Source organism: Lichenostomus cassidix, chromosome 8, assembly GCF_008360975.1.
Source record: "Lichenostomus cassidix isolate B80296 chromosome 8, HeHo_3.0, whole genome shotgun sequence".
Lineage (NCBI taxonomy): Eukaryota > Metazoa > Chordata > Aves > Passeriformes > Meliphagidae > Lichenostomus > Lichenostomus cassidix.
Genome location: NC_139489.1, coordinates 10,962,745 through 10,990,667, shown reverse-complemented (window position 1 = coordinate 10,990,667; position 27,923 = coordinate 10,962,745). Strand labels below are relative to the sequence as shown.

At 38.1% G+C, this 27,923-nt stretch overlaps 1 protein-coding gene across 1 annotated transcript in view; it reads right to left on the bottom strand.

Annotated features, from left to right (window-relative positions):
* Positions 1-625: 625 nt before the first annotated feature.
* ST6GALNAC3 (ST6 N-acetylgalactosaminide alpha-2,6-sialyltransferase 3) overlaps positions 626-27,923 on the bottom strand; it is a 214,883-nt gene continuing 187,585 nt past the window's right edge. The window contains exons 4-5 of the mRNA XM_085067856.1: positions 10,386-10,493; positions 626-8,257 (exon numbers count right to left, since the gene is read on the bottom strand). Coding sequence (XP_084923982.1) covers positions 8,071-8,257; positions 10,386-10,493 — 295 coding nt within the window. The 3' untranslated portion in view covers positions 626-8,070. The remainder of the gene's footprint in view (positions 8,258-10,385; positions 10,494-27,923) is intronic.

Genomic DNA, 27,923 nt, shown 5'->3' with positions numbered 1-27,923 from the left:
AGCTGGGAACTGGAAAATAGGAAAGTTAGAGACTAGAGGCTGACTGAGTTCTAGTTCCCTTCCTCCCTTAGCACCTTGAGGTCCACTGGGGAAGAAAAGTTATTTAGGTCCTCCTCACACTTTTGTCAACATCGTAGCTGCAAGCAGAGGTCTGCACCTTTTCCTGAGAGGTGATCTCTCCACCAGCCCTTCAAACACACACAGCTCTCTCAAGCATATGCTCAGTGTCCACTCCTGGGGATTTTAGTGCCTTCACTCCTGAGATCACTATGCTCTGTCAAGGACATACCCTTTATGGACAGGATCCAATGGACCTCTTCTACAAATCTCCATTCCTGTGTGCATTTGTGCCTGCAATGTGTTTTACCACACAGAAACAAAATCATGACTTATTCTAAGTGTAGGTTTTGTGGCTGAGTTTACCCAACATTACTGAATATTTTTAGGGCAGATGCCTTAAAATGTCTTTAAAGTGTGTGCAGTTGATTTGTAACACTTTTGAGACTAGAGATCTTTGTTTCCTTGAGTTCAGTGAACTGTCAGATATTATTATAGCGGCATATACCTAAACAAGAATAAAATTGTTTTGCACAAAATCATGCATAAATTATGCCAGACAATTGGAAAATTGTATACATTTATTCATGTTTTAAAATAATCCAGGCACAACTTTGCAAATACATAGAAGCACATTCTCCAAATGGGAGCAAAAACTAAGTAACATATAGCAAGAAAACACATGGAAAAACATACAAAATCAGTATAAATAGTATGAAAGTTTTCTAAGTCTACAGTGGTATCTGCTATCAATACACTTGTCAGCATTACAAAAAGGCAACCAAAGAATACATGTAATAAATTGTGTAACATGAACTGCCTAAAAAAGTTTATGTTAGCAGCATATAGTAGCGACTTTCATAGAACAGAAGAATGCTTGCACACTGTATATACATGCATATATGCACACATATACAGATACAACTGGAAGGCCACAGAAACATAATTACCCTGGGAAAATGATGAAGGGAATTTTTATGTGTCTTGCAGTATATAAAAACAATGCATGCATTAGCAAGCACCCAGCATGTTCAGGATAAAATTACACCCACAAGCAGAATCATATTAAGTCTTCAAACAAAGCACTTACCATGCTGCACTCATGCTGGATCACTTTGTCCTATATCACACTCCTGACTTATGAAGCACATTTGGATGGTAAATTTAAGAAGAATCAGGAGCCCTTGATTCCCATGATCTGACAGAAGGAATCAGATTCCAGATTTGAAAGAAAAATACCCATGGAAAAAAATACCCATGAAAAGCCTGAACTAAAAGATGGTCTAGCAGGAATCCTGCTTTCCTGTGGGACAGTCCAGTACAGTGGCATCACTTAATGAGCTTCAGTTTGCATGACAGAGTGTTCCTGAGGATGTGCACCAGATTCCTTCTGGATGGAAACAAAGGATGTGCTCAAATCACCAGTGGCATTCAGCCCATGGGACCAAACTAGAGACAGTGCATGGTGTGGAGATGAGGTCCTTAGCACCAACAATTTCAGGCTACAGATCCTATCCAGCTAAGCTAATTCTTTGCTAACACAGACACAGGCTTTGGAAATACACAGAATAAACATTAATCAACAAGTACTATAAGCTGTATTTACCATGTAGATTAGTCTTATTTGTTCTAACTTGCCCCTACCTGATAAAAAAGGGACCTTCCCTACAGACACTCTCTGTGTTTGCAGATGTGTGTGTCTGTATATGAGGAGGGCGCATATGATCAGCTAAAAGAGCAGTGGGTGCACAATTTGTTTTTCCTTTACCATCTTCAGAAATACTATTTTTAGTAGCAACAATATGAAAAACTCTGCAGGTATCTTAGCCAATCTTCTACATGTTCAATTCCCATTAAAAAGACACCCCCATAAATACAAAAACTTTGGGATGACTGACCCCCCAACCTCTTAACAACATCTGTGTCAATAAAGTCATTCCCAAGTTACACTTCGGATATGAAATTTCCTTAGGATAGAACATAGAATTGTGATTGTGAATGCCAGAGTAGGTTCACAAAAGCAAGAGGAACTATTTCTGATATTTCAGTGAGAAATGTCAAATTTAGTAATTATTTCCTGACTGGTTTCAACAATTTATTTGCTGCCAGCTGCTAACAGCACTTACAGAGCTCCAGCAAAGTGCTCTGGGCAATATATGATATGAGAGAAAGAAAAAGTAGTACTTCTGCTGCTTGAACTAAGTTTACACAAAACTTACATTATTTATTATAGTGGAGAATAAAATGTGTAACATGCTATCATGCATAATACATGGTAAGAACATGCATTAGTTCAAGTTTACAGTCTTCTCATGGCCAGTAAATTAGAACAGCGGTGGCAGATGCTGATAGCTGCATATTTTGAGGAATTCCCAGAAATAGCAGCAAGCAATGCAAAAAAAGACATGAAATCATCTGTTTAAGACACTCATAAAATAGTAACTCTTTTTGAGTTAACCACAACCAATAACAAAAGCCAGTGATATCTTTCCTATCATATTCCAAGAAACTGAGCTCAGCACCTGAGGTGAGACTGTGCCCCAAGCAAATCACAGTGCTGACTGGAAAGTGTGTCTCTGCTCTGACACTCTGCACCCCCAGGTCAGATTCAGCACTTTCCTCATCCACTGTGGGGGAGGATGGGCAGGCTTTGTGCAGATCACAGGCTGCATCAGTCAGATGGAGAATTCTTCTCCAATGGGGCTGGAAAGGGCCCAAACCTGCAGCTGGGTGGGGACCTAAAAAAGCTGGGGGAGCAGGCCAGATGTGCCACATATATTATTATGGCTTCCACAGCGTCCTGTCTTCCAATGGAGAGAGACTTTTCTTTCTCCTTCAGCCCCTTTTAGAGGGTTTGCCTAGGAGACTCTAATCCAGAACAGACACACAAGACTTCTGTAGATTATGCTATACAAGGTGTACAAAAAACTTCCCTTTCCTTATGTCTTTAGCTATATACATCACAGCAATAGCCAGAAAAATATAAACGAATCTGGCGGCTGGCTTCACTCCTCTATGGTTAAGTTCCATTCCTGCACATCTTCTCAGGAAAGAAGGAACAGAATGAGACACATCTGTTGCAAATGAAACATTTTCTCCTCAAAGGAACTAAACATAGTCAGGAAAAACAGGCCTTTTTTTTTAGTAAATACATGACTGCTGTGCACAGTACATCACAACGTCCATGGACAGCTCCTGTGTGATACTAACACAGAGGTCACTCTTGTGGCTACCCTAAGTTTGACCACGAGCAAATCCCAGCCTTGCCTGAGCACAACTAAAGACACTATTTCTGACATACATGCAGAAAAAAAGACAGCAAATTATAAGCATCTGTGTGTAAAGTGCTTCTGATTTTCTACTTACTAAGGGCACAATCCAGTTATAATCCATGAGGGATTACTTATTTAATTCTTACTTACCTGGACAAGTCTTCTTGTTGAGCATCTGTGTTTTGCTGTCAGCTATCTTCACGTGGGGTCCTACTTCAGTCCAGCCCACAAGCAGGTGAATAATGAAAGACCATCAGCATCAGCCCTCCAAGAACTGGATGGGCTTCTCTTTATTAATTCTGTAAATTTTTATGTGCAGATGGTACTTCCCAGAAAAAACACTGCTTACCTTAGCACCCAGGAGTGCAAAGATTTTACTGGAGTAGGTGCTGTATAAATGAATTTACCAAAGCCATTTCCATTAGTTTTGAAGTGAGTCCTCAGAGATTCCTAAATCGTTGAGTGTTCAGATAATTTGTGTTAGGCTGACTTCTTCATCCCTGGTATTGTTTATGTGGAAGTATTTGACAACACAGAATCTGCCTCCGTTTTTTTCCTGTAAAGGGCATGCTTTCCCATTACTGATAATTCCTACTAGAGAGAGTAAAACAATTATTCTACACAGGGGCTAAAGGCATTTGAAGAAACTGAATACTTTAGTAAAGTATTTCCAGGAGAGATCAACGGGTACTCCTTGCCTAAAGCACTTTAGGGGCATTTTTTAGAAGTTGGAACACCATCTGCTCCTAAGTAGAGCTCTCCATCAGTCCTCCCCATTTACTGATGTAACTGATAGGAGCAGTCTGCAGATGGAGCCTCCCAGCCCAGATGGAAAGGGAATTTGGCTGGATACATAGACTAATTTTTTTTCTTTCTGAGAAGAGGCCTTGGTATAAGCAGAAGGATGTGATCTGGACATCTAACGGGGATGAAAAGGTTGAAATCATGTCTGTTTTGTCAGTTTGGAAAGAAAAGACAACACTTCTTTATTTTATTCAGTTAATTATCCATGAATAGTAATTAGTCAGTCAAAAAAGTTTTTTTCTTATGAAAATTTCTGCTCCTATTTAAAAATTTCTCCTTTGAAAAATGAAAAAAGTCAGAAGATAATGCAACATAAAACATGAAGTATATTAAAATTTAAATGTTTATTAAACCCAAGCCATTTATGCCTTTTTTTTTTTTCACTTTTTTTTTCCCCCTGAAAAGTGTATTAAATCCCCCTAAATTATAAAAGAAACTTTTGGTGACTACTTAGCTCACTGATGGCAAAAAAAGGCCAAACTATTTTTGCGCATTCCTCTATTAGCAGCAACATGAAAATGCATTTTGAAAACCTTGTATAAACTCCCTGCTTGTTTTATACACACGAGCAGTTGATTAAAATAGGACTGCTTGAATGAATAAGCAATTAGGATATGATTACATTCAGGTAAACTGTAGTAGGTTTTATCTTAAAGAATTAATAAGTGATTCTCAGCTGATGTCTTAACTGCTCTCAGAAGGTGAATCATCAAAGTCCCTTATACACATCTGAGTACTGACATTCTTTCTTTAGTACCACAGCTCATTTTTAACAGATTTTGACCAAGTAATTTCTTTGTAGAATCACCTTTAACACAGTGGTCACAGTTCCTTACTCATGTAATAAAAATCATGTAAATACGCATTTAGTTTATGTTAAAAACAGGCTCATTTAAATAAGGGAACTGATGTTCATTCTTCTCTAGTATGAATGAAGCCTGCTGCAATGTTTCTAAAGTGGATCTGCTCTTAGTACAAATCCAGGCAGAGAACAACACTTTTGCTTTGCTCTGTGACAACTGAACTCTAATTTGGCTTCCAATTTTGTGTAAATTTAGATGTTCTTAAAGCTGTATTTTTCTTAGCTATCCATTGTAATTTGTTTCATGCAGCATGCAAGAGTTCTTCAAGGAGCTTCAGAATGAAGCACATATTTACAACAGGTTTATAGTGAATTGGAAAGTATTAATTATCTTAAAAACTTTCTCCGGCTTGAAATCCACCTTGCACATGAACACAACTCAGGCAGAATCCTTATGCTCACTGGAGAGAAACATTTGGGGGGAGAAACACTCTGCTTCCTGAGGACATTTCCAAGTAAGTCTGTCCAGCCCAAAAAATTTCCATGTGCACCACTTTCATAGCAGTTTTCTATTAACCCAGAAACCTGTTAAATACAAGTTCAATTGGTTGATGTTCTTCTTTTCAGTTCCTCTTCCCTGATGGGAAGGATAGGATTTCCCAGGCTGCCCCATACAGTATGTGTGGAACATTCTCCCTAGTTGTGCATGTGCTGCATCCTTCAAATCCTGCATTACAATTTTTTATTAGCTTTCCATATATCCAGCCACCCATGTGAACTGAAAAGATGCAGATGGTGATAAATCTGGTTTTGCTACTACAGTTCTTCATCCAACCATGACCCTTTTTCCCCTTTTGATTTCATCCCATGTTGTATCAGCCTACAACTGACTTTAAACTCCAGGGACAAGAAACAGCCACTTTTAATTGCTTGTATATCACAGCACTGCCTGTAGTTTTCAGACACTTTGGGCACCTCTTCCTCAAAGCATTATACAAATAAGTTGAAAATGGGAATATTCATCTCAACAGCTTTCAAGAAAGTCAGTCAAGAAAGGGAGTAGGAAAATACCATTGTTCTCCTTTTCCAAACAGGAAGGTGAGACATCACCTTCTGGGATGTCTGGGAAGAAGTCTGGGACAAAGCCTCTATTTAAGTATAGATGTCTATCCAAGATCATAAGCATGGCCCCAGCCTTTGTCTGACAACCAGAATAAACACTTAAGAGTACTAAAGTAAGCAGTGAAAGCTGAGCTATATTAAAAAAGAAAACCAGAGAGATGCATTTACAGTAGAAAATAGAGCGGACAACAGAGATGATAGCCTGGAATCACCTACCAAAAAGAGCAAGAAACCAATGATCAGGAGGAGGAATACTGGTGAAGAGATTTCCTCCCCATCCTAAGAGCTGGAGCTGTTGATGAGAGAATATATATGTAATGAACATATAAAATATAGATTTATATATACAAATATACAATAGGAAATAGTCAGTATACAAATACTTACATGTAAAAATAGCATTTTACTTTCCCCTTTTCGTGATTTACAAAAGCATACAAAGTTTCCTGTTGGTTAATGTTTAAGTAGTGTGAGTAAACCCTGTGTGACATGTCCCACACGTAATTCCTTCAAGTGTTCACAGTATTGGCTATTACAGTGTTGAATCTGACATTCCAGATGTTAAAATATTCATAGGACACATTCTAAACTTAAAGCATTAGTTTAAATATAGTTTAAATAAAACTCATGTGTAGCTGAGTTATGGTCATATTACAAATGAGTCTGCTGCATTTGAAAACTTTTCACGACAGTAAGCTTGGAAATACATATTTAAACTAGAGATGAGTATATTTTAAAATTCTTGAACTGCCTCTTGATGTGCAGATAATACTGCGAGACGGGGAGTTCTTTCAACATCATCTGAAGCAATGCAAGCTGAGAGAACTCAGGATTACAAATTATCCTCAGTAGGAAAGTGGATGCACAGAACAATTTGCCATCAGATCCAGACACACTGTCACTTTCTTCAAATACCCAACAGACAAGAATAAATGACAGGTACCATTGTTTTTGTATTAAGAATAAATTATCTGTAGCATTCTTCATCAGGAAAGCGCTTTAAATTAAATTAAATTAGTCCTCACAACTCCCTTGTGAGGTAGATAGACACTATCCTTGTTTTTAAAGATGGAGAAACTGGAGAATAAATTATGATGGCTGCATGGGAACTACTGTCAGAATGCTGTTATTTGGATGTTGGAGCAAGTCAAAGGCACAAGTGGAATAAATGGAGATATTAATGAGACAACTTTACACTCACCAGCTTGGGTACTGACAGCAGCCTTGGTACAACAGCCGAAGGTTCACCATGGGCTGCAAAACAGAGTCTTTGCCAAGTGCCACTCTGCTGGAGCTGAACTGTGGGACAACAGCTTCCAAAAGGATAAACTGCATTGTCCCAGATGGTGCAGCCTTGACCAGGATGGAAGGAAGCTGTATTTCAAATGTTATGAATTAATCAGGAATCTTGAGTAGGTAGTATCTTCTCATTCAAGAGTTGGGTACAGTTCAAGAACCATGCTTAGCTCATCTCTAATTTTACCATATATGCAAGTGCTCACAATATATTGTGTATCAATATATTCAGGCGTTTTTTAAAATTTACTCACTCATGGACCTTGGAGGTCTGCAGTTTTCCTCATATTTCCTTTGTCCAAAAATTTCTACTGATACCACAAATGGAACTAGTGCTTCAGTACAGCAATTGAGCTACAAATACTAATTTTAAATATCTGAGATGATGGACAATTTTCAAAGCACCACCATGTTCTCTGTGTGCACCTGTATATACAGGAAATCTCATCTGTCTTTAACTGCTCCTGCCTTGAAGTAAAATCCAGTTAAAATATAAAGTGCATAGTGTGGATTAAAACCCGAAGAAATAACAAACAATGTGTCTGCCTTCCACAGATGATTAATTTTGCTTAACAGCTGAACCACCACTCTCTTTGTCTTCTGGTTTTTAGTTTAGTGTTACCTAGGCTGAGAAAGGCCAGCCAGATGTAAGCAAAACTATTGTAAACTGAGACATTTTTGTAATATGCTGTGAAGGGAGAGTTAAGTAAACCAGTATCAAGACACTGTCCAGTTGGGATGTGTAAATATTATTGTGTGCTTCTTCGCCCATTTAGCAAATACTTTCTTTTCTGTGATAAACCTATGGCCTCCATATGGAGCATTTTCATGGAGAAAGTATTCCTCACACTCGTCTCTTCCTGGCTCGTAATAGTGGTAGGGAACTTTACGAAAGCCTTCTGACCTAGGGAAAAAAAAAATATTTACTTAAGTACAATTTTCAAGAAAAACATAAATATATAATGCACCTGAACACAGGATATAAGCATCCTGGCTTGGATCAGCAACAGTGTGGCCAGCAGGACCAGGGCAGTGATTCTTCCCTGTACTTGACCCTGGTGAGGCCACACCTCGAATCCTGTGCTCAGTTTTGTGCCTCTCACTACAAGACAGACATTGAGGTGCTGGAGTGAGTCCAGAGGAGGACAAAGGAGCTGGTGAAGGGTCTGGAGCACAGATTCCATGAGGAGCAGCTGAGGGAGCTGGGGGGCTCAGCCTGGAAAAAAGGAGGCTCAGGAGGGACCTTATCACTGTTTACAACTGCTCAAGCTGCAGCACGGGAGGTTCAGATTGGATGTTTGGAAAAATTTCTTCTCCAAAAGGGCTGTTGAGCACTGGAACAGGCTGCCCTGGGAAGTGGTTGACTCACCACCCCTGGATATATTTAGAAGATGTGCAAATGTGGCACGTGGTTTAGTGTGGACCTGGCAGTTCTGGGTTAATGAATGAGCTCCATGGTCTTAAAAGTCTTTTCCAACCAAAACGATTTTATGAATGATCTGAAATCCTTTCCATCTGTCAGCACTTGAACTCCGTTGCTAAACTGTATAAGGACTTTCATTAAGTCATGATTTCTAGGAACTTTCCTAAGGAAGGAGAAGCTCAGTGTATCTCTCAGCATAGACAGATCTTATCAGGCAGTAAGAAGCTGATGGGCTGGCTCTTAGGGGCACTGCACATTTTATTTAACCTGTGAGAGCTCAGCCCACAAAGCTCCCTCCGTAAGCAAAACCTTCTCATTGGATAGTCCCAGCTGTAGAAACTAGTTCTTGAACTGGCTGAACAAGGCAGTTTTAAGAGTAATATGCAATATAAGCAGGTAATCCAGTCAGAATTACAGCTTTAAGGAAACTCATCCTTTGCTGCCAACAGTGCTATCATGCTGCTGACTGGTTTTACATCAGGGCTATGCAATGCCAGCTTGGCTGAGCTCTCTGCGGACAACCTTAGTCCTGTCAGCCCTCATCTCAGGGTGCCTACTGTGTGTTTTCATAAACAAAGAACAACATATGTTCATTCTGTTCATTCCATCTGGGTGACTCAATCAGTGAGATCTGGAAGTTCTAAAAAGCCAGCCTCTAATGTTAAGATATCCTAATTAAACAGCTGTGACTCAAATTCCGTTGTTTGTTTGTTGAGTTTTTTAGGTTCTGCCAGGAATGAGTCTCACACTGGAGTGACACAGAATGTGAAGTGAGGATCTGCACAAAGACTTGGCTCTAGGAGCTCCTGACCCACTGGACTGCTTACATGCAGGACCTGAACCAGGTACAGAAGAATAGATGTGTATGTAATGGTATCTTACATTGTTCATGACATTTCCTGCCTTTCTGAATGAATGAGAAACAATTTTATTTCATATTTTTCTATCATACACAGTAGATTAAAGTATTTAACTTTGACTTTTCAAAATTGTGTTTAGAGTTATACTTCTGACAATAGGATTAATCCACTGTCACTGTAAGGTCACCAAGAGTAGTTGGTTGGAATTTATGTCAGTTTATGGTGATAAAGCTCACAGGACTTGTTTTATTATCTAATTAGAAACCTCTACTACTCAAAACAAGCCGTATATAACCTAGAAAGTTCAAGCAGGTTGCTCAATGGTGGTGAAATTTAATTTCAGGTAACTATCCTGGGCTAATCAGTTTATTTCACTTCCAGGTGTATTTGGTATTCAGAAAAGAATATATTAGTTTTTCCTCTATAGATTTGTTTTAGCAGTGGAAGTACATTTTATCAAAAGAGTATGAGCATACTTTGTTTCTAGCTAATTCAGAAACTGCAAAAGATCTTTGATTAAAAATAGTTCCTTATGACATTTGATGTTAGATTTTGTAAATGTATTTATTTTATCAACAGCAAATGCCATGTCAGGAGTGAATATGCTGACAATAGTGTCACATCAATGCAAAACACTGGGAAATGACTGCCTGATCCATTTCTTGGATTTATGATATTAAAATCAATTGTGAAATTTTGACAAGACATCAGAATTGTAGATGCATGAAAATAATTTTCTATGATCTTACTTGCAGTAGGTGTCATTTATCATCCCATAGACGTGAATTCCATAGCAGGCATCCATAGCCAAAATTAAGGTAAACCAACCTGTGCTGAGATATGAACCTGACTGGACTCTGTAAAAATACAACATACACAAAACAAATTGCAATGAGAAATTATCAACACTTTATCAAAGTAATATAATCTATTGCCTGGGACAAAAGGCATTAAGCAGCTTGACAATCTGTCAAAACCATACAATTACTTTGAATTATTTATAGTTACGCTCTCATTCTTCCCAGCTTGGGGCCTCCAGCTATTGTCCACAGAAAAAAAACACATGTTAAATATCTGAAGTCAAACAATGCATCTCCCATAAGACAGAAAATAATTTATTTTCAAATCTGAAAGACAGCAATTAGTAGAATTTGTAAAATGAGATAAAGTTTACCAAAATACAAAGTGCTGTCAGCATTTAAGGTGCGCAAGTACGTAGGCACCATCCTCTTCTGAAAGCAAAATCTTAATTTACAGTAGGCTACCCTCAACTTGAAAATTTGTACAGTAATGAAACTTTCAAGGATATTTTGATACAAAACCATCTAACCATCTAAGAACCATCTAAGGTTCTGAAAACCAAAATTCTGTGCATATCCCTTTACATAATTTTGTATTATCATTCTTTGAGATAACATAGCAGAGAGAAAACCACGAGAGGACAGTGCCCAGATTGATAGTCTTTGCTCAAATAACTAGATATGTTCAGTCAGCCCAAAAGTATTACCTGCATGAGTGACAAATATTACATGTGTAAGGATCTGGCTCACCAACTGGCTGTTTTAGCAAACCACAAATCAAACCCTGCTTGCTCTGCTCACTCAGATGTTACCAATGGGGGACTGGGAATCAGTGGAGTTACCCAGTTAACCTGGGCATGCAAGACTCACTGCTTTCAAACCTCATGAGTAGTGAGAACACACTGAGCCTTTGCTGCTTACAAACTGGTTTAAGTCCAGCTTTGTGCATGTATTGCTTTCAGTTTGGCTGAAGTCAGTGAAAATAATTATCCTAAAATTATTTTAGAAGTGCCCAGTTTCCAAAGAAAGGTATCACAAAACTCATAAAACCATCTTAAGAGAGCACCCTAATGGAGCTGGGTGTGAGTGGGAGGAGAGGATGGATGAGCTTTCTGCCATACCTGTAACCTCTGAGCCTTTGGGAATGGCAGAGAGCAGTTTGCTCTCCATCCTAAGTTAAAGAAGCCTAAAGTTTGCACACAATTAAGTTTTGCTGTAAAGGAACTCCCAAGTAAGCCTATGTGCAAATCAGTTATTGCCACCAACAAAATCTTCTGAAAACATTTTCATCCTGGGGTAAGAATAAATTTTCATGTGGAAAAAAAAACAACCTATAGCAACTTGTCAAGCCTATGAATCCCAACTTTCCTGCGAGACAGAAGAACCAACCTCAGGTGTTTTTCCCTGGTTCAGAGCAAGAATGTACTATGGTCTCCTGCCTCACTCCTCCTGCATAAATATAGCAATCAGTGGCTTTTGGCACAGATTCTGTGGTACTTCCTTGCTCAAGATGAACTAAATACTATTTAAGATAACGAGTGAAAAAGTAGTTGTACAATCTTTATCATGACCATTACCTAGCACATACAGGAATGAGATTCAAATTTCTTCTCTGATTAACACCTTTTATTATGCATAGTAGAAAAGCTCCAAGAGCTTAACATTCCTAAAGAAACTCCAGTACATTCCAGTTTAAATAAACCTTTGGGTTTTTTGGTGACAAGCAATTACGTCAAGTCCCAAAGCTGAGTAAGAACACTGAAAGTAGTTAAATATTTTCTTCCTTGCCCATGTCTGTCATCCTTTGTGGGTGAGCTGGTGTCAACTCCTATCCCTACCTTTCCTGAAATGTCCTTTTCCTTGGGGAAACAGCTAAGTATCTGTTTAGCTGCTCTTGTAAAGGACCATACTGGAAACAATACAGGGTTAACTTAAACTGAAGAATGACAAGTAAGGACCAAAGGCAGGGTGTCAAACACCTATGCTTCTCTAGGTGGCTACCAGCTGTAACTCTGCTTCTTTTTTTTGACACCTGTATAGCCACAAAAGTGTACATCTGTTTATCTGCCCCATCAGGATCTTCATCTCTTCAACCAGAATGTTCTGCTACTGTCTAGCAGGGAGAATTCCCAATCCAATTCATGTTATTTCAGAGTAACATTCTGCCATGATAAAAGGCTGCATTGCTTCTAACTTGCTTTCTGCTCTTGCACCAGGAAAACACTGGCCTCGAGCTTTTAAAGCATTTGAGAATCATAATAACCATTTATAAGAACAAGATGAAGATCAGGACCCTTCCGATAACGCAAGTTTATTGGAGAACACTATATTGACAGTAGCATCTGAAATTTGCTATACTCAGGAGGAAAAAGGAATTTTAAAAAAGAATTAATCAATATTTCATGTCTTGTTTTAACACCATTGGACCTTAGTCCTCTCATCTATATACTGCACTGGCAGGATAAATAAAAACAGCAGAGTGAGCTCCCAGGTACCTTCCCTGGGAGATGAAGTACATGACAGAATACAGATTATATACTTTAAACCAAAGCACTTACATTCATCCCATTTTTTCCTCTGAAGATATACAGGGATACAAAGGAATACACTTAAGCAGTGGGGATTCTGCATGATTTGGTAACCCCTTAGATTTCAATCTGATACCATAAACATACTTTCAAAATTCTAATGAAAGCAATATTAGAAATGTGAAAACAATTTTAGCTGTCCCTAAAAAGCCATAAATCTCTGAATACCTTTTAAAATATCATCCCATAAAACTGTAGTGCATAGCAATGTCTCAGCCCTTGCTATTATGCTAACACTGTGCACTCAATTTGCCTCTCTACAGGAGAGTTTTACATGTTTCTTGGTCAGGGGTTTTTGAGACTCATTAGAAAAAGAGTTCTTCTTGTTACTGTAATTGCACTCAAATTTCAAATTTTACACAGTGAAAAGAAAAAAATCTTCCATTTATGTGTTGCATAAGGCTATGTTATTGCACAAATTTGAGGGAAGGAGGATATTAATCCCAAAACAGGGTAAACGGCAGTTTGTTAAACATCCTCTGTAGAACTACAGTAGGCAGATCTATTGTGATATATGTGTGTGCAACAATCCCAAAATTGTTTCCTATGGCTCAGAGCCACTTTTTTTTAATAGCCTAAAATTAATGGGGTAGCAGACTGAGACAGGAAATTGTCTCAACAGCTCAGGAGAAAATAATGCACTATTTTTCAAAACACGCATTTTAAAAGGTGGCTTTGCTTTCAAGAAATGATTTACAGCTGAATGCAGCAATAAAAAGGCAATGCTCACAAAAAGTTACTTTGTTTATCTTAAAAATGAAAGCTTATTTTGCATACTTCCTACTTTATTAGGATTCTTAAAGAAATATTAGTTACTGGCTGTAATTCACTCTGCTAAATATCATCCACCATTTCAGAAAAGTACACAGACATATGCTTAACATTAAACACATGGAAAGACCAGTGGAATCAACTCAGTTAAAATGCTTGAAACGACGTATGTGTTTGCTTATCTTGCTCTTAGTGAAGGCTTAAGTGCTTAAAATGTCATTATTTAATCTCAGAATATAAAAGTAAGCCCCAAGATTAACAGTTACTTGAAAGTTTCAAGTCTCGAAACATAGAATTTGCATTTTTAGTAATGCCTTCCATAAACTCCAGCAGAAAGAACTGACTATGGTTTCTCACAACATGTTACAAAAGAGGCTTGCCTTCTATATCTTAGAATAAAATGGTAAAAGGTACTTTTAAGATTGCTAGAATTTTAATATGTGATACATAAAGCTTTAATTAAAAATTAATTTGAAATAAAAGCAATTAGACAGGGCTCTTTAGCTTTAACTTTTCACTCTTTCACAAAAAGAATAAGAAATTGATATAAAAAAGATGCACTAGAGAATGCACCCTAAAAATGCTGGCAACTGAAATCCATCTTCTTTGACATCTATAACCATGCTTTGATGTAGGCTAAATGAAGGAAAAACTAGCTCCTTCTGTCATCAGGAGCAAATGGAGGAACATAAAATATTTTCTTAGTGATCAAGGGCAGGTGAGTTCAAATTAGGTATAAGTTTTGTTCTCACTCGAGTTCTGATTTTACCACAGAATTCCAGGAAGTTCCTTTCTTCATTCAATTGTTCCAGGATTTTTTATGTGCACAATCAATTTTAGCTCTATGGTTCAATAGACTGTAATTTCCAGTGGGGACTTCAGTGGTAAAAAATAAAAATGAAAAAAATGTTTGTGAAGGCAGAGAAGATGTGTAGACAAGCAATTGCATGTCAATCTGATTGCAGAAAATAACTTAGAAGTCTATCTTTTAATTCTTTTGGGAGAAACTAGAGATCACAGAAGGTCAATTAAGAGTGTTAATTAAGATAAAAACCAAGGAAATTTAGTACTTCAAAAAGCCATTAATTAACAGAAAGCTTGCCAAAAGCATTAGATAGACACTTTTCCTTTTTGACTTAATTTCATAATATTGCAGTGAAGTAAAATTCAACAATGACAGATTGAAATGACAAAATTCTCCAGGCCAATTAATTGACAAAAAAAAAATATCTTTTCATAAAGGCTGTTTATAGCATCTAATCCTCAGATGACTCTCCTACCAAACTACTGAATCAGCAGCAGCTTTATTTGCAGCAGCTTGTCAGACTTCTTGATTAATAAATAAGCATAAATAAGAGTATTGGTCTAAACAAAGAGACCTATAATACACAGAGTAGAGGCTTTATAATATGAGATGCCCTTCCAACAAAAAGGTTTGTTAAAATGATTCAAAATAAACAGAAATATTTTCAAAAACTATGTCAGGATTAATTTAGACTGTGTTCAGGTAGAATTGTCTCTGTACTTATTTGTATCTGTGGTGTTCAGAAGACCATAATCCTCTGGGAGGGGCTCAGGGCACTCTGGTTTTGCCCAGCACTCTGTCCCTTGCCCTGTGTCAGCCTCAGCTGTGACAGGTCCTTGGCAATGAGGGTAGAAAGTTCACGTCCCTCTGCACTCCCTTGTTAGAGACAACCAGCTCTTTTTCTCCCCGGGTTTCTCTGGGATTTGCCATTGCTGAATGGTGGTATATTTCCTTGCAACTAAAAATATGGGAAATTTATCTGCCTGTGCATACTGGTGATCCATTACTTAATTCCATACTAACCAAATTAATGCCACCATTGTACTTATGTTGACTGCAACTTTTTTTTTTTTTTTTTTTTTTTTGTTATCCTGAGGAAGCATCTCTGAGTACAGCTGCTTCAAAACTCTTCTGCTTTGCCAAATTAAACACCCACGTTCCCCAAGTCACGGTTTTGGTCTATGCCTTCCTCTTCACATCAGAAGGAGATTTGTAATTGACAGATTGGAATGAGTTGACAGAAAAATGCACCCACCACTGAGAGAACAACAAGGCTCTCACCTCTCCCTTGAGGGGCACATACACTTCTCTTGCCAGTGAGCTGTTTTTTTGAGAGAAGCAAAGGAAGTACATTTGGTACAGGAGAAGGGCAAGACTCTAAATCCTGAAGAGGATCAGCCCTAGCCTGGATTTATTTCTGTTTTCTCTAAGACTTGGTGCTTTGTTGCTAATTATTTCATTACATACTTTCTGCAGAAAAAATAGCACAAGAAGAGCAATGAAGACACAAGCAGAGAGAATTGATTTCACCTGGCAAAAATGGTTGCTATTTCTGCATTATAGAGATACCTGTTAGGCAGCCATTTATCATAATTATTCATTCTTTTGTACATGTGTGTGTATGTATGTGTACACATGTTTGCTTTGGAGTCCATACTGGTGCAGGACACCTAATACTGAACATCCATGCCCCTCTAGCAGAGAGCAGGCTGTCACACACATCGTGCTTCAGGTCCTTCTGCAAAGTGAAACATTTACATATGGACAGATGCTTTATTATCCATTAAGTACAGTTTTATGCAAAGCTTAAACAAGTGGAATGCATTTTGAAAGCTCAGACCCCATTCCACATTCAGACAGTGACTGTGCCCAGCAAGATGTACCTGGGTATGGAGAAGTGATGCACTCCTGCCAACCCAAATTCTTGGTACATCATCCTTATTGTGAATGTTGAAAATAAACTGCAGTTGGGTGGCATACTGTTCAATGAATGACCAGAATTATTGGCTTTCTGTTTATATTAATACTGCACCAATGCAACACAGGGACAAGGGGCCACTTCAGTTAAGTTTGCTACAAACCCACAGTAAAGGCTACTCCTAGATCACAAACTAGCCCACGAGAATCTCCCCCCACAATCTGATTTAAAAAGAGATGTAGCAATTAATAAATCCTATGTCAAAATGGCATTGAAAAAAAGAAGGAAGGACACTTATAAATTATCACAAAAGGGAGCAGAGAAATGATGGCTTTCTATTTAACTGCACCTAACTAAAAACCCACCAAAACTATTTGACTTACTGTTTATGATTTTGGGAAAGACAGGTGAAACCAATATTAGAAATAAGGAGTAATCTGTTACTACAACTGCTGAAATACCTGAGGCATCTGCTTGGGTATTTAATTTATTCATATATTTTCAATCTTTGTGTTGTGTACATTTTTAAAATTTATTTCCTTTCTTTCTTTGGTCTGTTCAATACACTGATGGAAACCTGGAGTAAAGTGGGGGGAAAAAAGGCAGCAGCTTAAGAAAATTCACTTCTGCTGTCCAGGCTTCTGTAGTTTCCTTATTTCTGATTCCTTGACCTGACTTTGATGCATCTCAGTTCAGTTGTGAACTCAGGCAACAAGAGAAGGAAGTTATTTCACCCAAACAGAGAGGGCTCCTTCAGATGCCTGTGCTGCTGAGCTCAGAGCAGAAAAGGAAAATTCTTGGTTTATCAAGGGTGATCATAGAGGTCCAGCTTGCTGCAAAGCACACAGAAGAGAAACAAGGCTTAAGAATTATGATTGTAAACTCTACCCTCCAGCCTACATATTGCACATATATATTATTTCAAGGTGATTCTCATGCATTCTCAAACCTGTGCTAATCTTTTCAAGATGAATGGCATCCCCTGTAGAGAACATGAATAGGTAGCTAAATTTCTTACAGCTACAGGGCTTCTACAGATTGCACTGACTCTTCAGGCACGAATTGTGGTCTTGGTGCAAACTGTTAACAGAAGAGTAAATCCCAATTCCAATCTTTTTTCCTTTCCCACTCTCTTCCCTAATCCTTCTGTTTCCAGAAAGACATATTCTTTTGATTTCTCTTGAGTCAAGATTCTTTATTTCCCTTTCTTAAGTACAGCCTGTGGTGTGATCCACAGCCCATGCTACTGCATGCACTCAAGTTATTAGTAAAAGATGCCTTTTGTGAGTGCCCGAGTTGCACTTGTCCCCTGGGGTCTGAAGTCAAGCAGTTTATGCACAATCACAAATAACCTTGACCCGCTGGAGCTGCACTGTGCAGAAAGAGAAGCACATGGCTCCACACATCTCCATTGGCACTCGGATTTTGTTGATGAGCAAATGTGTATTTAAACAGAAATGTCGACCATTACAAGCATGCAATTACGTTTAGGATGAAGGGAAACTAAACTCACATAAGCTAAGCTGTTGGTATCTTTACACTGATATTTTTCTCTTGAAAAATCTCCTCAGTAAAATTCACTCCATGCTTAAGAAGACTGAGTTTATTAGGGAATGCAACTCTTCAGGTCTATGCAAGCAGAGCACTTGCTCCACTGTACAATTACTTATGCTTGCAGTGGTTGAAGTGAAAGGGAGGTAATGCCAAAATTTCCCTGCTTGTGGCACCATGATGTACCCCCATCCCACTGCTCCCCACTTTCCACTGGACTGTGCTAGGCCAAAGACATTCTGCAATCCCTGGTGGCCCTGACAAAGGGAGTGACAGCTGAAACCCTGACTCAGGTTTCAGGGCTGGTGCCACAGTCCTTCGTAGGGCAGCTTGATGTGCTCTTCTCTTCACCAGTAGCTGCATCCAGTTTGCTGAGTCCTGGTTCAATATTTTCACACAGCGTGAAAAGGAGTAGAGAAGGATTTAGATTTTCATCCTTTGTAACCAAAAATGAATCAAAACTAAAAACTGTGCCAAGTGGAAGAAAAAAGACAACAGGGCCTTTTCCCTGCATCTACATTTAAATCAATATTTGCTGTCTTGGGTCTGCACATTTTTCTACAGGGAGGATATAAACTAAACAGAGCTGCAGTTAATCCAGGATCCCTGAAGAGATTTAATTAAGGAGGCTTTCCCACCCTTTTCTTTGGTATTAAAGGGCACTCACTACTCCTAGCTGCATATTTTAGTGAAATGTATTGTAGGTGAATACAGAAGAAATTTCTTGATTAGCTCTTACCTTCTCAATACAAGATAATGAAAGGAGTTCATCTAACCTTGTCTGAAAGCAGCTTAAATTTTTCATAAAAACATTTTCTATTAGGTTGGGTCTTTTTTATGTTCGAATCAAAAATATGATACAACTTTGTAAAGGTGTACATTGTATGTCCGTGACACTGGAATGTGAGCAGAGGCTTTTATAAAGATATTTTGTTTTATTGCTACAGTGAAAATGAAAGACTAGCTAGCATGAGATTGTACCCTGACTCTGTTCATTTAAGAGGGAAGAACATTGGACCAGATACTCAGCTGACAGAACCCACACTGATGTGCGTCAGCTGATACCCTTTCAAATTTTCTACAGTCTGCAGTCATTGTGGTAGTTCAAGCAATACCTCTTTGATGTTAACATGGAAGAGAAGGCGATGTTACATTGTTCTCCCTACATTTCACATTTATCTGAGAACTTTGCTTTTCACCAGGATGGATGTCCATCCAAAAAAAGCTATGGAGGGCCAGAATATTAACTGTAAGTTTTATTTCTGAACAGATAATATTCACTGGAAAAAGAGAGCTCAAACTCTACAGATTAGACCTTCATCGATGCGCATTCCTGTATCAACAATTTGTCTCTCCCCAGCTACGGTATTCAAAAGAGTGTTTTCAGGTATTCTAAAATTAATTCCTAATTTGTTGCTGAATTACTAAGTGATTATTTACATTACAGTAGCAGTGTGAATACCCACTGTGCCAGGCACTATACACACACGATAGTCCTTGAACCAAAGAGCTGAATTGTCAAATACCCAGGGAAAACAGACTCTTTGGGGAACATGCACGTCCTTAACCCTAACACCACATCACATCCTAAAGCCACGTTCTCTGGAATTGCATCCGGAGCCACGGAGCTCTTCTCTACGCTGCATATTTGCACTAACCAAAAGTTCATTTTAGACTACGGAACACCAATATTTTTTGCAAAAATGAAGTCTTAAATCCAGACAAATTATTCTGATATGGAAAAAGGAGGTAAAAATAGAACTTGCGTGGGTCTGAATTTTAATTCAATTGCAAGAGGCCATAATGTAACCCATCAGTCAAGCTTTGAAGATGAACTGCTAATTAACACAGATGTTGCCTTCCCTTTTACTACTGTAACTTTCCCCAGATTAACTTTTCCTTAAAGTATAAAAGGAACAAAATATTTCTCTTTCCTTTTCTTTTTTTTTCTTTTTGACATACATTTTAATGAAGATCACACACATATATAGGTATCATATTAAAGTTTAGTAATAATCAATATTAGGGTCTTGCTTACTATCTATATTCCATCTAAATGGATCGATTCTTTCACTGATTTCTTAATTAACTCACCTCTATCCAGCTTTTAACAAAGAAGCAAATAATCCTCACATATGAACAACTGAAACTTCCCCTAACCTCTCCACTACTTGGCTTACACAGCAGCTTGCCTTCTGATGGGTGTCTTTCTCTCATGCACATTGTGGACAGCAGAGGTTGAGGTCTAAGTAAAGCTCCACTTAAAAATAAAGGATCCCAAATCCTCAGGACACACAGGATTAGCTTTTGTTGTTCCCCTTCTGTTCCCCAAGAGTCACTACATTTATACAGCAGGGTCTTCTGAAGGCCAGATGCCTGCAGCCATGGCTCAAATATTTACGTTGGAGGCAGTACCTTGATTGCAGGCAGACATATTTGGCAGAACAAAGAATGGCACAAGTTCTTCTCTCAGATGGCAGCCTTTAGAAAAAGCAAGATACAGCAAGCAGTTCTGGAAAGCTGGAGACTGCTATAGAGAAGCTCACAGAAAGAGGAACTATGGGTCACAGTAGATTTCCTTTGATCCCACTGAACATTAGCTTCAACACTGGACAATTTCAGAATATTTTCTTCCAATATTCATTGAATAATCTGCAGGAGGTTAAAAATACAAGTGGAAGCTTTGAGAAAATCACCATACTTATTGGAATGGCAGTGAAATGCTCTAAAACAGAATTTTTATGGCTTCTCTGCTATCAACTGAAGTAGCAAATTAGTTAATTTTCTGAGTCTTTCACAATCCAGTTTTTTGAGAATAGTAAACACAAGAATCATCATACTAATCATCTAGCCAGCTCACTGTCAGTGTAAGCTAATGCCTCGGTATCAAGAATGTAGAGAACTTCAGTTAGCACCAGGAATATATCTCCAGTGAACCCAAGTTATTAGAATGCATTCATGAAGTGAGACAGTGTTCCTTTCCTTCATAAATAAATGCTCTGATTTATTTTCCACATTATATTGCTCTTAGGAGCATCATCTTTTCAGTGATTCCCAGTATCAGCTAGCTAAGACTTGGCTATGTGGCCACAGAAATCTGCACTCAAGCAGCTCCCCAAAGGCCACACATGTGACAGGATCCATCAGACAAGGCTGTGGCTGCTCCCCTGGCACCAAAGTTCAGGACATCACAGTTAATTGAATTCTTATCTACAAGATTTGCATAACAAACATTAAAACAAGTTAATTCCTTACAGCTAGAAACTACAACCCACTTGCCACAATTTGGATGACTCAAGTCTAGACTAAATACTTTTGTCACCAAACTGTAAAATCTAGAAGTGACAAAATCAGTTCTACAGTTCCATTACAGAGAACCTCAGGTAAGACTAGGAGCTACACTGCTGGAAGGAATACCAGATTAAAAATTAAGAGTTCAATCACACACAATAGCAGAGATAGTGTCACAATTAGCTTTACAAAACAACATCACTCTTTATAAAGCTTTTCCTTTGCCTCTTCATGCTATGTGCCTGATAAGCCCTTGCCAACAAAGACATTATACTAATTACAATTAGTTATACAAAGTGTGGGATAACTTAAATGATTTATTGATTTTTTTCCTCACAAAATAAATGTTACTCTGAATTCCAAATATACAGTAAGAAAAATAAAGCAGAAGCCACAGATGGCATGTTCAGTCCAGACACGTATGAATATACTTACAGGGACACTCAATCCATTTAAAACTTTAATCTTTTCCCTGGAAAAATCAGTGCAGAGTAGGTTTTATGCAATTAAATTCATTTTTCCCTGAGCAGAGAAATTGAAGGTACAAACCCAAGAGCTGAGCTGTTTTAAAAAAACCCTAAGAACAAAGAGGATCTTCCAACATTTTTTTAAAATGTCTTCAGGCCAACAAATAAAATATGCACATTTTTCATGCAATATTAATGTGGCACTATGTTTGCATTTGATATAATCTATTATCTACATGCAATCTGAAGACATAAGAGAATCTGAAATTGTCAAATATCTTTCTGTGTTAACTATCAAACTGTGGGAATGGCCACTTCATACCTAGGCATGAAAAAAACAAAGGAATCTTTTTGCTTCAGTTTCTTCAGGAATTCTTTCTAAGAATTACTACAAGACTCTCCTTTGTCCTCCATCCTGCAACATCACGAAGGTCCTGTAATCATATTGAAAATTTGTTTCTCCTGTGAATATCCCCAATGTTCAAGTGGATTTCCATGAAGGACGTGCAGCACTGAGAGTCTGAGAAAAACACATTGCTTGATCCTTCAGGGGAACCCTCTCATAAGTCAATTTTGAATTCCTCTGAAGTTAAAAAAAAATACCTGGACTGACTGAAAAATGAAGAGTTGATCCAGTTTGATGTTCTTCCAGTCCTTTTTACATGCCCTATCTCCAGAGTGCCAATGCACTCAAGCACTTAGATGTAAACTTTCCATAATACAGACAATGATTGTACACAAGAAAAAGGTTTAGATGCAAGTCACCCCCAGGAACCAACAGGTTTACTCCCTGCTCTCTGCAGTGCCTTTTGCCATTACACCAACCATTTTGTCCTCAGTCTTGTCAAGTGAAGGCACAGCACTTAGGGAAATACATTTCTATTTTTTTCTGGTCTGCAAGTCAGCATTATCTGATTAGGTCTCCTTCCTACAGCTTGTTCAGTCCCGCTTATCAGACACACTGGAAAATATTTCCAATAATAAGCCAGCAGAAATCTGCCTTCATATCTGGTGTCAGGCTACATATTACAGAAATATTTTCATTTTAGTTTTAAAGTATTGCTTCATTCAACAAGCTGACTGCTGGCTGACACACAATCTAACCTAAAGGCTATGGATCAGCAGGTAAATGCAGAAATTCTATTAGTTTTCAGACCTGAGGTTTACGCCTTTCATTTCAAATGAAATCAAAATCCTACACATGAATAGGTAAAGCACAGAGTAAAGATCCTTTCTTAAAACCATCCATTACATATTACATGAGTGCAAGGAAGAAAGCAGTTTCTGCATCTCATAGATACTGTATTTCTTGTGCTCAATGACTCTGGCATGGATGGTAAATAGCAGACATAAAAGAGATCCATTTTGAGGAAAAATTAAAACCATGACGAACATTATATTAGGCAATTTGAAATCCTGCAAAGGTATAAAGGCATATTCAGATATGCTTGGTATTGACAAAACCTCTCCAAGTTTGTATAAACTGGACTTCCTTACCTAAATCCGACTTTAAAAGTCATCATCAAACTTGTCTATGCTTTAAAGGTTTTGGAAATAAACATCATCATCTAGGGCCAGAAGAAGGAAATAGTGAAGAAGTGCGTATTACAAAGTATCCGGACTATTGAGGAGAATATTTCTTTTTCCAAACTTAAAGAAACACAACCAACAAAGAGAGATTTCATTCTTTTGTTCTTTCTAGAAGTGTACATACCCAGCTTTACATATAAATACAAGAGATTTAGGAATGATTGACTCCTAACTTCATCTTACATTTTGCTCTAAAGAGATACATTCACTGGGAGTTCTCAGAGCACAGGCATCAGCATTTTCACACAGTATATGGACTGAATCCCCAAATTAATAACAGTAAGTATAATTCACTTCTGGTGTGGTTTTCCTTCACAATGGTGGATCATGATAGTCTTAGAGCAAGAAAATCAGTTGTGATTACATGATCACAATTATGATTATACTAACAGTGGTTTGGTTATTTGTGCCGTAGGTCTTATTCTGTGCATTCAGTTAAGGAAATTGTTCCATGGCTTTGCTATTTATTCCAGAAAAAAATAGCGAATAAAAGCATGACTTTTTGTTCCTTGAAACTTAGCTGTAACATTTGTATTTGGAGTATGGCATTAAACAGTAAAGAAGCTTGTTGTGGTCCCTCTTTTTCATTATATAGGCCTACTCACATCTTTCATTTGTACTTTGTATTTAATCTGCATTTTCTCCTGGCAATAGGTTTGATAGCCTCTTGTTTCATTTTGTGCTGATGCTATCTGATAGCTTGATGAGAACAAGTGAGTTGGTATTCTTTATCATAGCTCTTAGCTATAATAATATACAGTTCTCATGCATAGATATCCCATACATTTTCTCCAAGAGAGGTAGAACTGTAGGTGTTACACAAATAAAAGGAAATGTTATGTCAACTGGCTTAGAGCGAAAGCAAACAGAAACATCAAGACACAATGTCTAGGTCCAGCTCTCACTTAAGCCAAATAAGTAAATTAAAACACAGCTTATAAAGAAATAAAAAAAATCCCAAACATGGTAATTCTGGTTTATCTCACAGATGACAACAGAAATGCTGCTTTATCTTGTCCTTTTGACAGGTATATGCCAGCACTTCTGATTCTCAAGTATTTTTGACAGGGAAACAGAGCTCTGTACTCTTCAGTCAAAGGCTGACCTAAATGGTGCTTTAAAAATAACATTTTGTTGGGTTTTACTAAACCAGGGCTGCATAAGGCTAATATAAAATATAAATTTTATATATAATATAAATTGAGTTGGAACCATTGCTTACATAGCACCTTTCATCATGAGAGCTTTTTGGTAGAATACACACACAACTGACAAATGCAGCCACTTATGCATGGCAATGAAAAAGGACAATTTAGGATGAAGTTGAAGAACAATGTATCAAGTGAACTCCCCAAAAATATGGGAGACGCTTGTTCAATGCTGGCAAGAGAAGAATACTGCTATGGAGCAGTTTCCCAATGCATTTTGAATTACCTTGGAAATTGCTCACCCAAGTATTGACCGGATCTGACTACATTTAACTTGTTTGATCTGATGAAATCAGGTGGTATGGCTGCAAGTTTGTGATAAGAAGCCAGTGTTAGAAACTGCAAATCTCACAAAAGCCAAGAAAACCCACAACCCTAAACCATTCATATGGAAATTATCCAATATAAACTGGTAGTTTCTTCTTGAACTGCTCTATAATAATCTATATCCATGGATCATTATGAAAACCACGTGCGTACTCAGATTATTACCACATGAAACAATGAAGACATCTTAAGTCCCCTCACAGGTTTGCCAGCATTGCTCAGGGGTTTGTTATTTGAGAGCAATGTCATTATCCTTTATCTTTATGCTGTGTCTTATCGTCCTCCATTGTGCAGTATTCATTATTACACACTTTGTCATGCGCTGCCTCTGTAGACGTATGTAACACACACAGATTGCACCAACTGATTTACAGATACCACAGACATGCACTGCACTCTCATCCATCAGGGTGTTCCTCACCCTCACAAGGCAAAGCAGCAGAGTTACACTAGTTTATACACTAGAAGATCATTCTTTGTAAATATGGAATGGTTTTAGTGGTGACATTATGACTTTGTTTTCCTTCAGGTTGTTCCTAAGAGGATGTAAGAAATAAAAATGTATTTGTAGGGGAAGGAATATAAATTAAGCTATTTTACAGGTTTCAGCAATTGTTCAAAAGCTTGAGAACAACCATACAGGTGGAGAAGGAAGAGAGAACATCTTTAACTGAGATCATTCAAATTTGCCATTTACCTACACAAGTATAACCAGAGTGCTTCTCTTCAACCAGGGAGCTGTCACTTCTCCTCTGAACTTGAGTGAAGATTTGTTCTTCTTTACCTTTGTGTTTTTATTTTATTTCCCTGAGTGCAGGCAAATGATTACTTAGAAATCCTATTTTTTTTCCCACTGTGGAATGAGCTGCCCTTTTCTAACTTGCAAAATACAATGTAGACTAGGCAGACTCCATAACACTTAAACAGAGTTTTCAGAGGCAAACAACAGAAAACAAGCAACTGGAGTGGAAACATTTTGTACAGAGCAGTGTTTGAAAAGACGCTAGAAATTATCTCCCTCAGTCCTCAAATACCACAGTAAATGAGCACGTAAGTCAAACCTCATTTCTCCCTGAAACATTTTTTAAAATTGTCTTTCCTACAGATTTCTGGAGTTTCCCCTTAAGAAGAGAGTCTGGGAAGAAGGCATTACAAATATAAGATTATCTCCTCTGGATAACTTATTTCGCTAGTGCATAAATCACATGAAATGTGATTCTGAATTGCATGAATGCATGAAAATTAACCATGGGAAAACACACAGCAATCCAGAGGTGAAATCTACATTGGCAACGTGTTCCTTTTTAAGCAGTTTGATGCTGCACATAAACAAACCCTCATAGTTTTATGCAAGGTATTTGAGGACAAATATTATCAACAAGCAGAAAAGCTAAACTGGGGTGGACAAAGCCAGGTGTGTGCAGCTCAGTTCCATCCAGGCTGAGCTCTCATACCATCCCCACTCATGCTCAGCAGCCTGTCAGACCCTGCCTGAGATGAGCTGTATGGTACAGGATGTTACTGCTCCAGACGTTTGTCAACACCGAACAACTGGAGGTGGCTGATCCTACACAGTTTTGGAGCACACAGTGCAGGTCACTAACCTGCTGCGAGCAAAATAACCAGACTAGACCAACTCAAGGGCACTGGAAGCACAACAGCAGGCAAAGCACACCAGGAAGTGGCTGTGTCTTAAAGCAATGCAGCCAAGAATGTGCATCTTGGCCCTCCAGGAATGTGCATTCATGAGCCCTGGCAAAGAACTTCTATTCATAGGAAATTGGAAAAAATAAATCCACCAGAGGAGAGCAAAATATCTGATCGTTTGATTATGGACAAGTAAATAGCTTCAAAATGGCCCTGTGCCTGTAAAGAAAATTATTGGAACCACATCTTTTCCAGCCTGGATTGAAGCATGCCTCATATTCACCTACAAAGATCATTGTTGTAATGGTAATTTCTTTGCCACTCCAGGAGCCTGAGTAGCAGACTCAGCTACGATTAAATCATTAAACTCACCTCTTTGTATCTTTTACCTGGCACGATATTGCTATTTACCTGAAGGGTGGCTATAACCACCCCCAAATCAAATGTTATACAATGCAACAGACTGTTGCCAACCTGACACAAGACTACTAGTAAACCACTCCTCCCTAAGCAAATAATGCTGTGAGCTTTTCAGTAAGTTGCCTTAGGTGCTTAGCTTTGTTCAAAAACAACCATGAGGAGAGGCAAAAAAGATATTTGACAAAGTGGTTAGGTGGAGGCTTACATTAAGATGGATTTTCATTCAGTAGCAGCAAGTAGAAGAGGCACATTCTAGAAAATAATACATTTTTTCTTTCCTCCTATTTGTAAGAGAAGAAAACAGTTTCAATCCAAATTGGTTTTTATCAAAAGTTCATAAAAATGAAACAGAATTATTTACGTTCTTTGTGGCCTCTTTTGGGTTTTGGTCAGACATTACACTGTTCTGTGCTTATATCCAAATAGCTTTGTGGATAGAGGGCTTCAACTGCCCAAGAAATAAGAATTAGAATCTGCACAAAGTTCTATTGAATTATTAGGTTCTTTCACATTTTGGAGTGCTCTATAATAAACAACAATCTTTTGGGCTTTGTTCCAAGTACTTTCTGCAAACAGAATTATTAAACTATTCACACACCTGTGAATACAGCAGGCATTCATTAGACTGTGGTGCTGCTCATGCCAAGGTTGTGGTTTTGATTCCTGTATGGGACACTCATGTGAACAATCCCTTCCAACTCAGAATATTCTGTGATTCTGCCTTACTAACTGGAGCACATGGAAGCTTTGTGAGATATCCAAATGGCTTACTCATGGATAACACAGTTGTACTCTCACTGTCTCCAGAATCATAGGATCAAGCCCAGAGTAAACTGCAAATCGACAAAAGATAAATCTAATTCTCAATCAATTGCACTGACAATGCACCATGGACCACAGGACA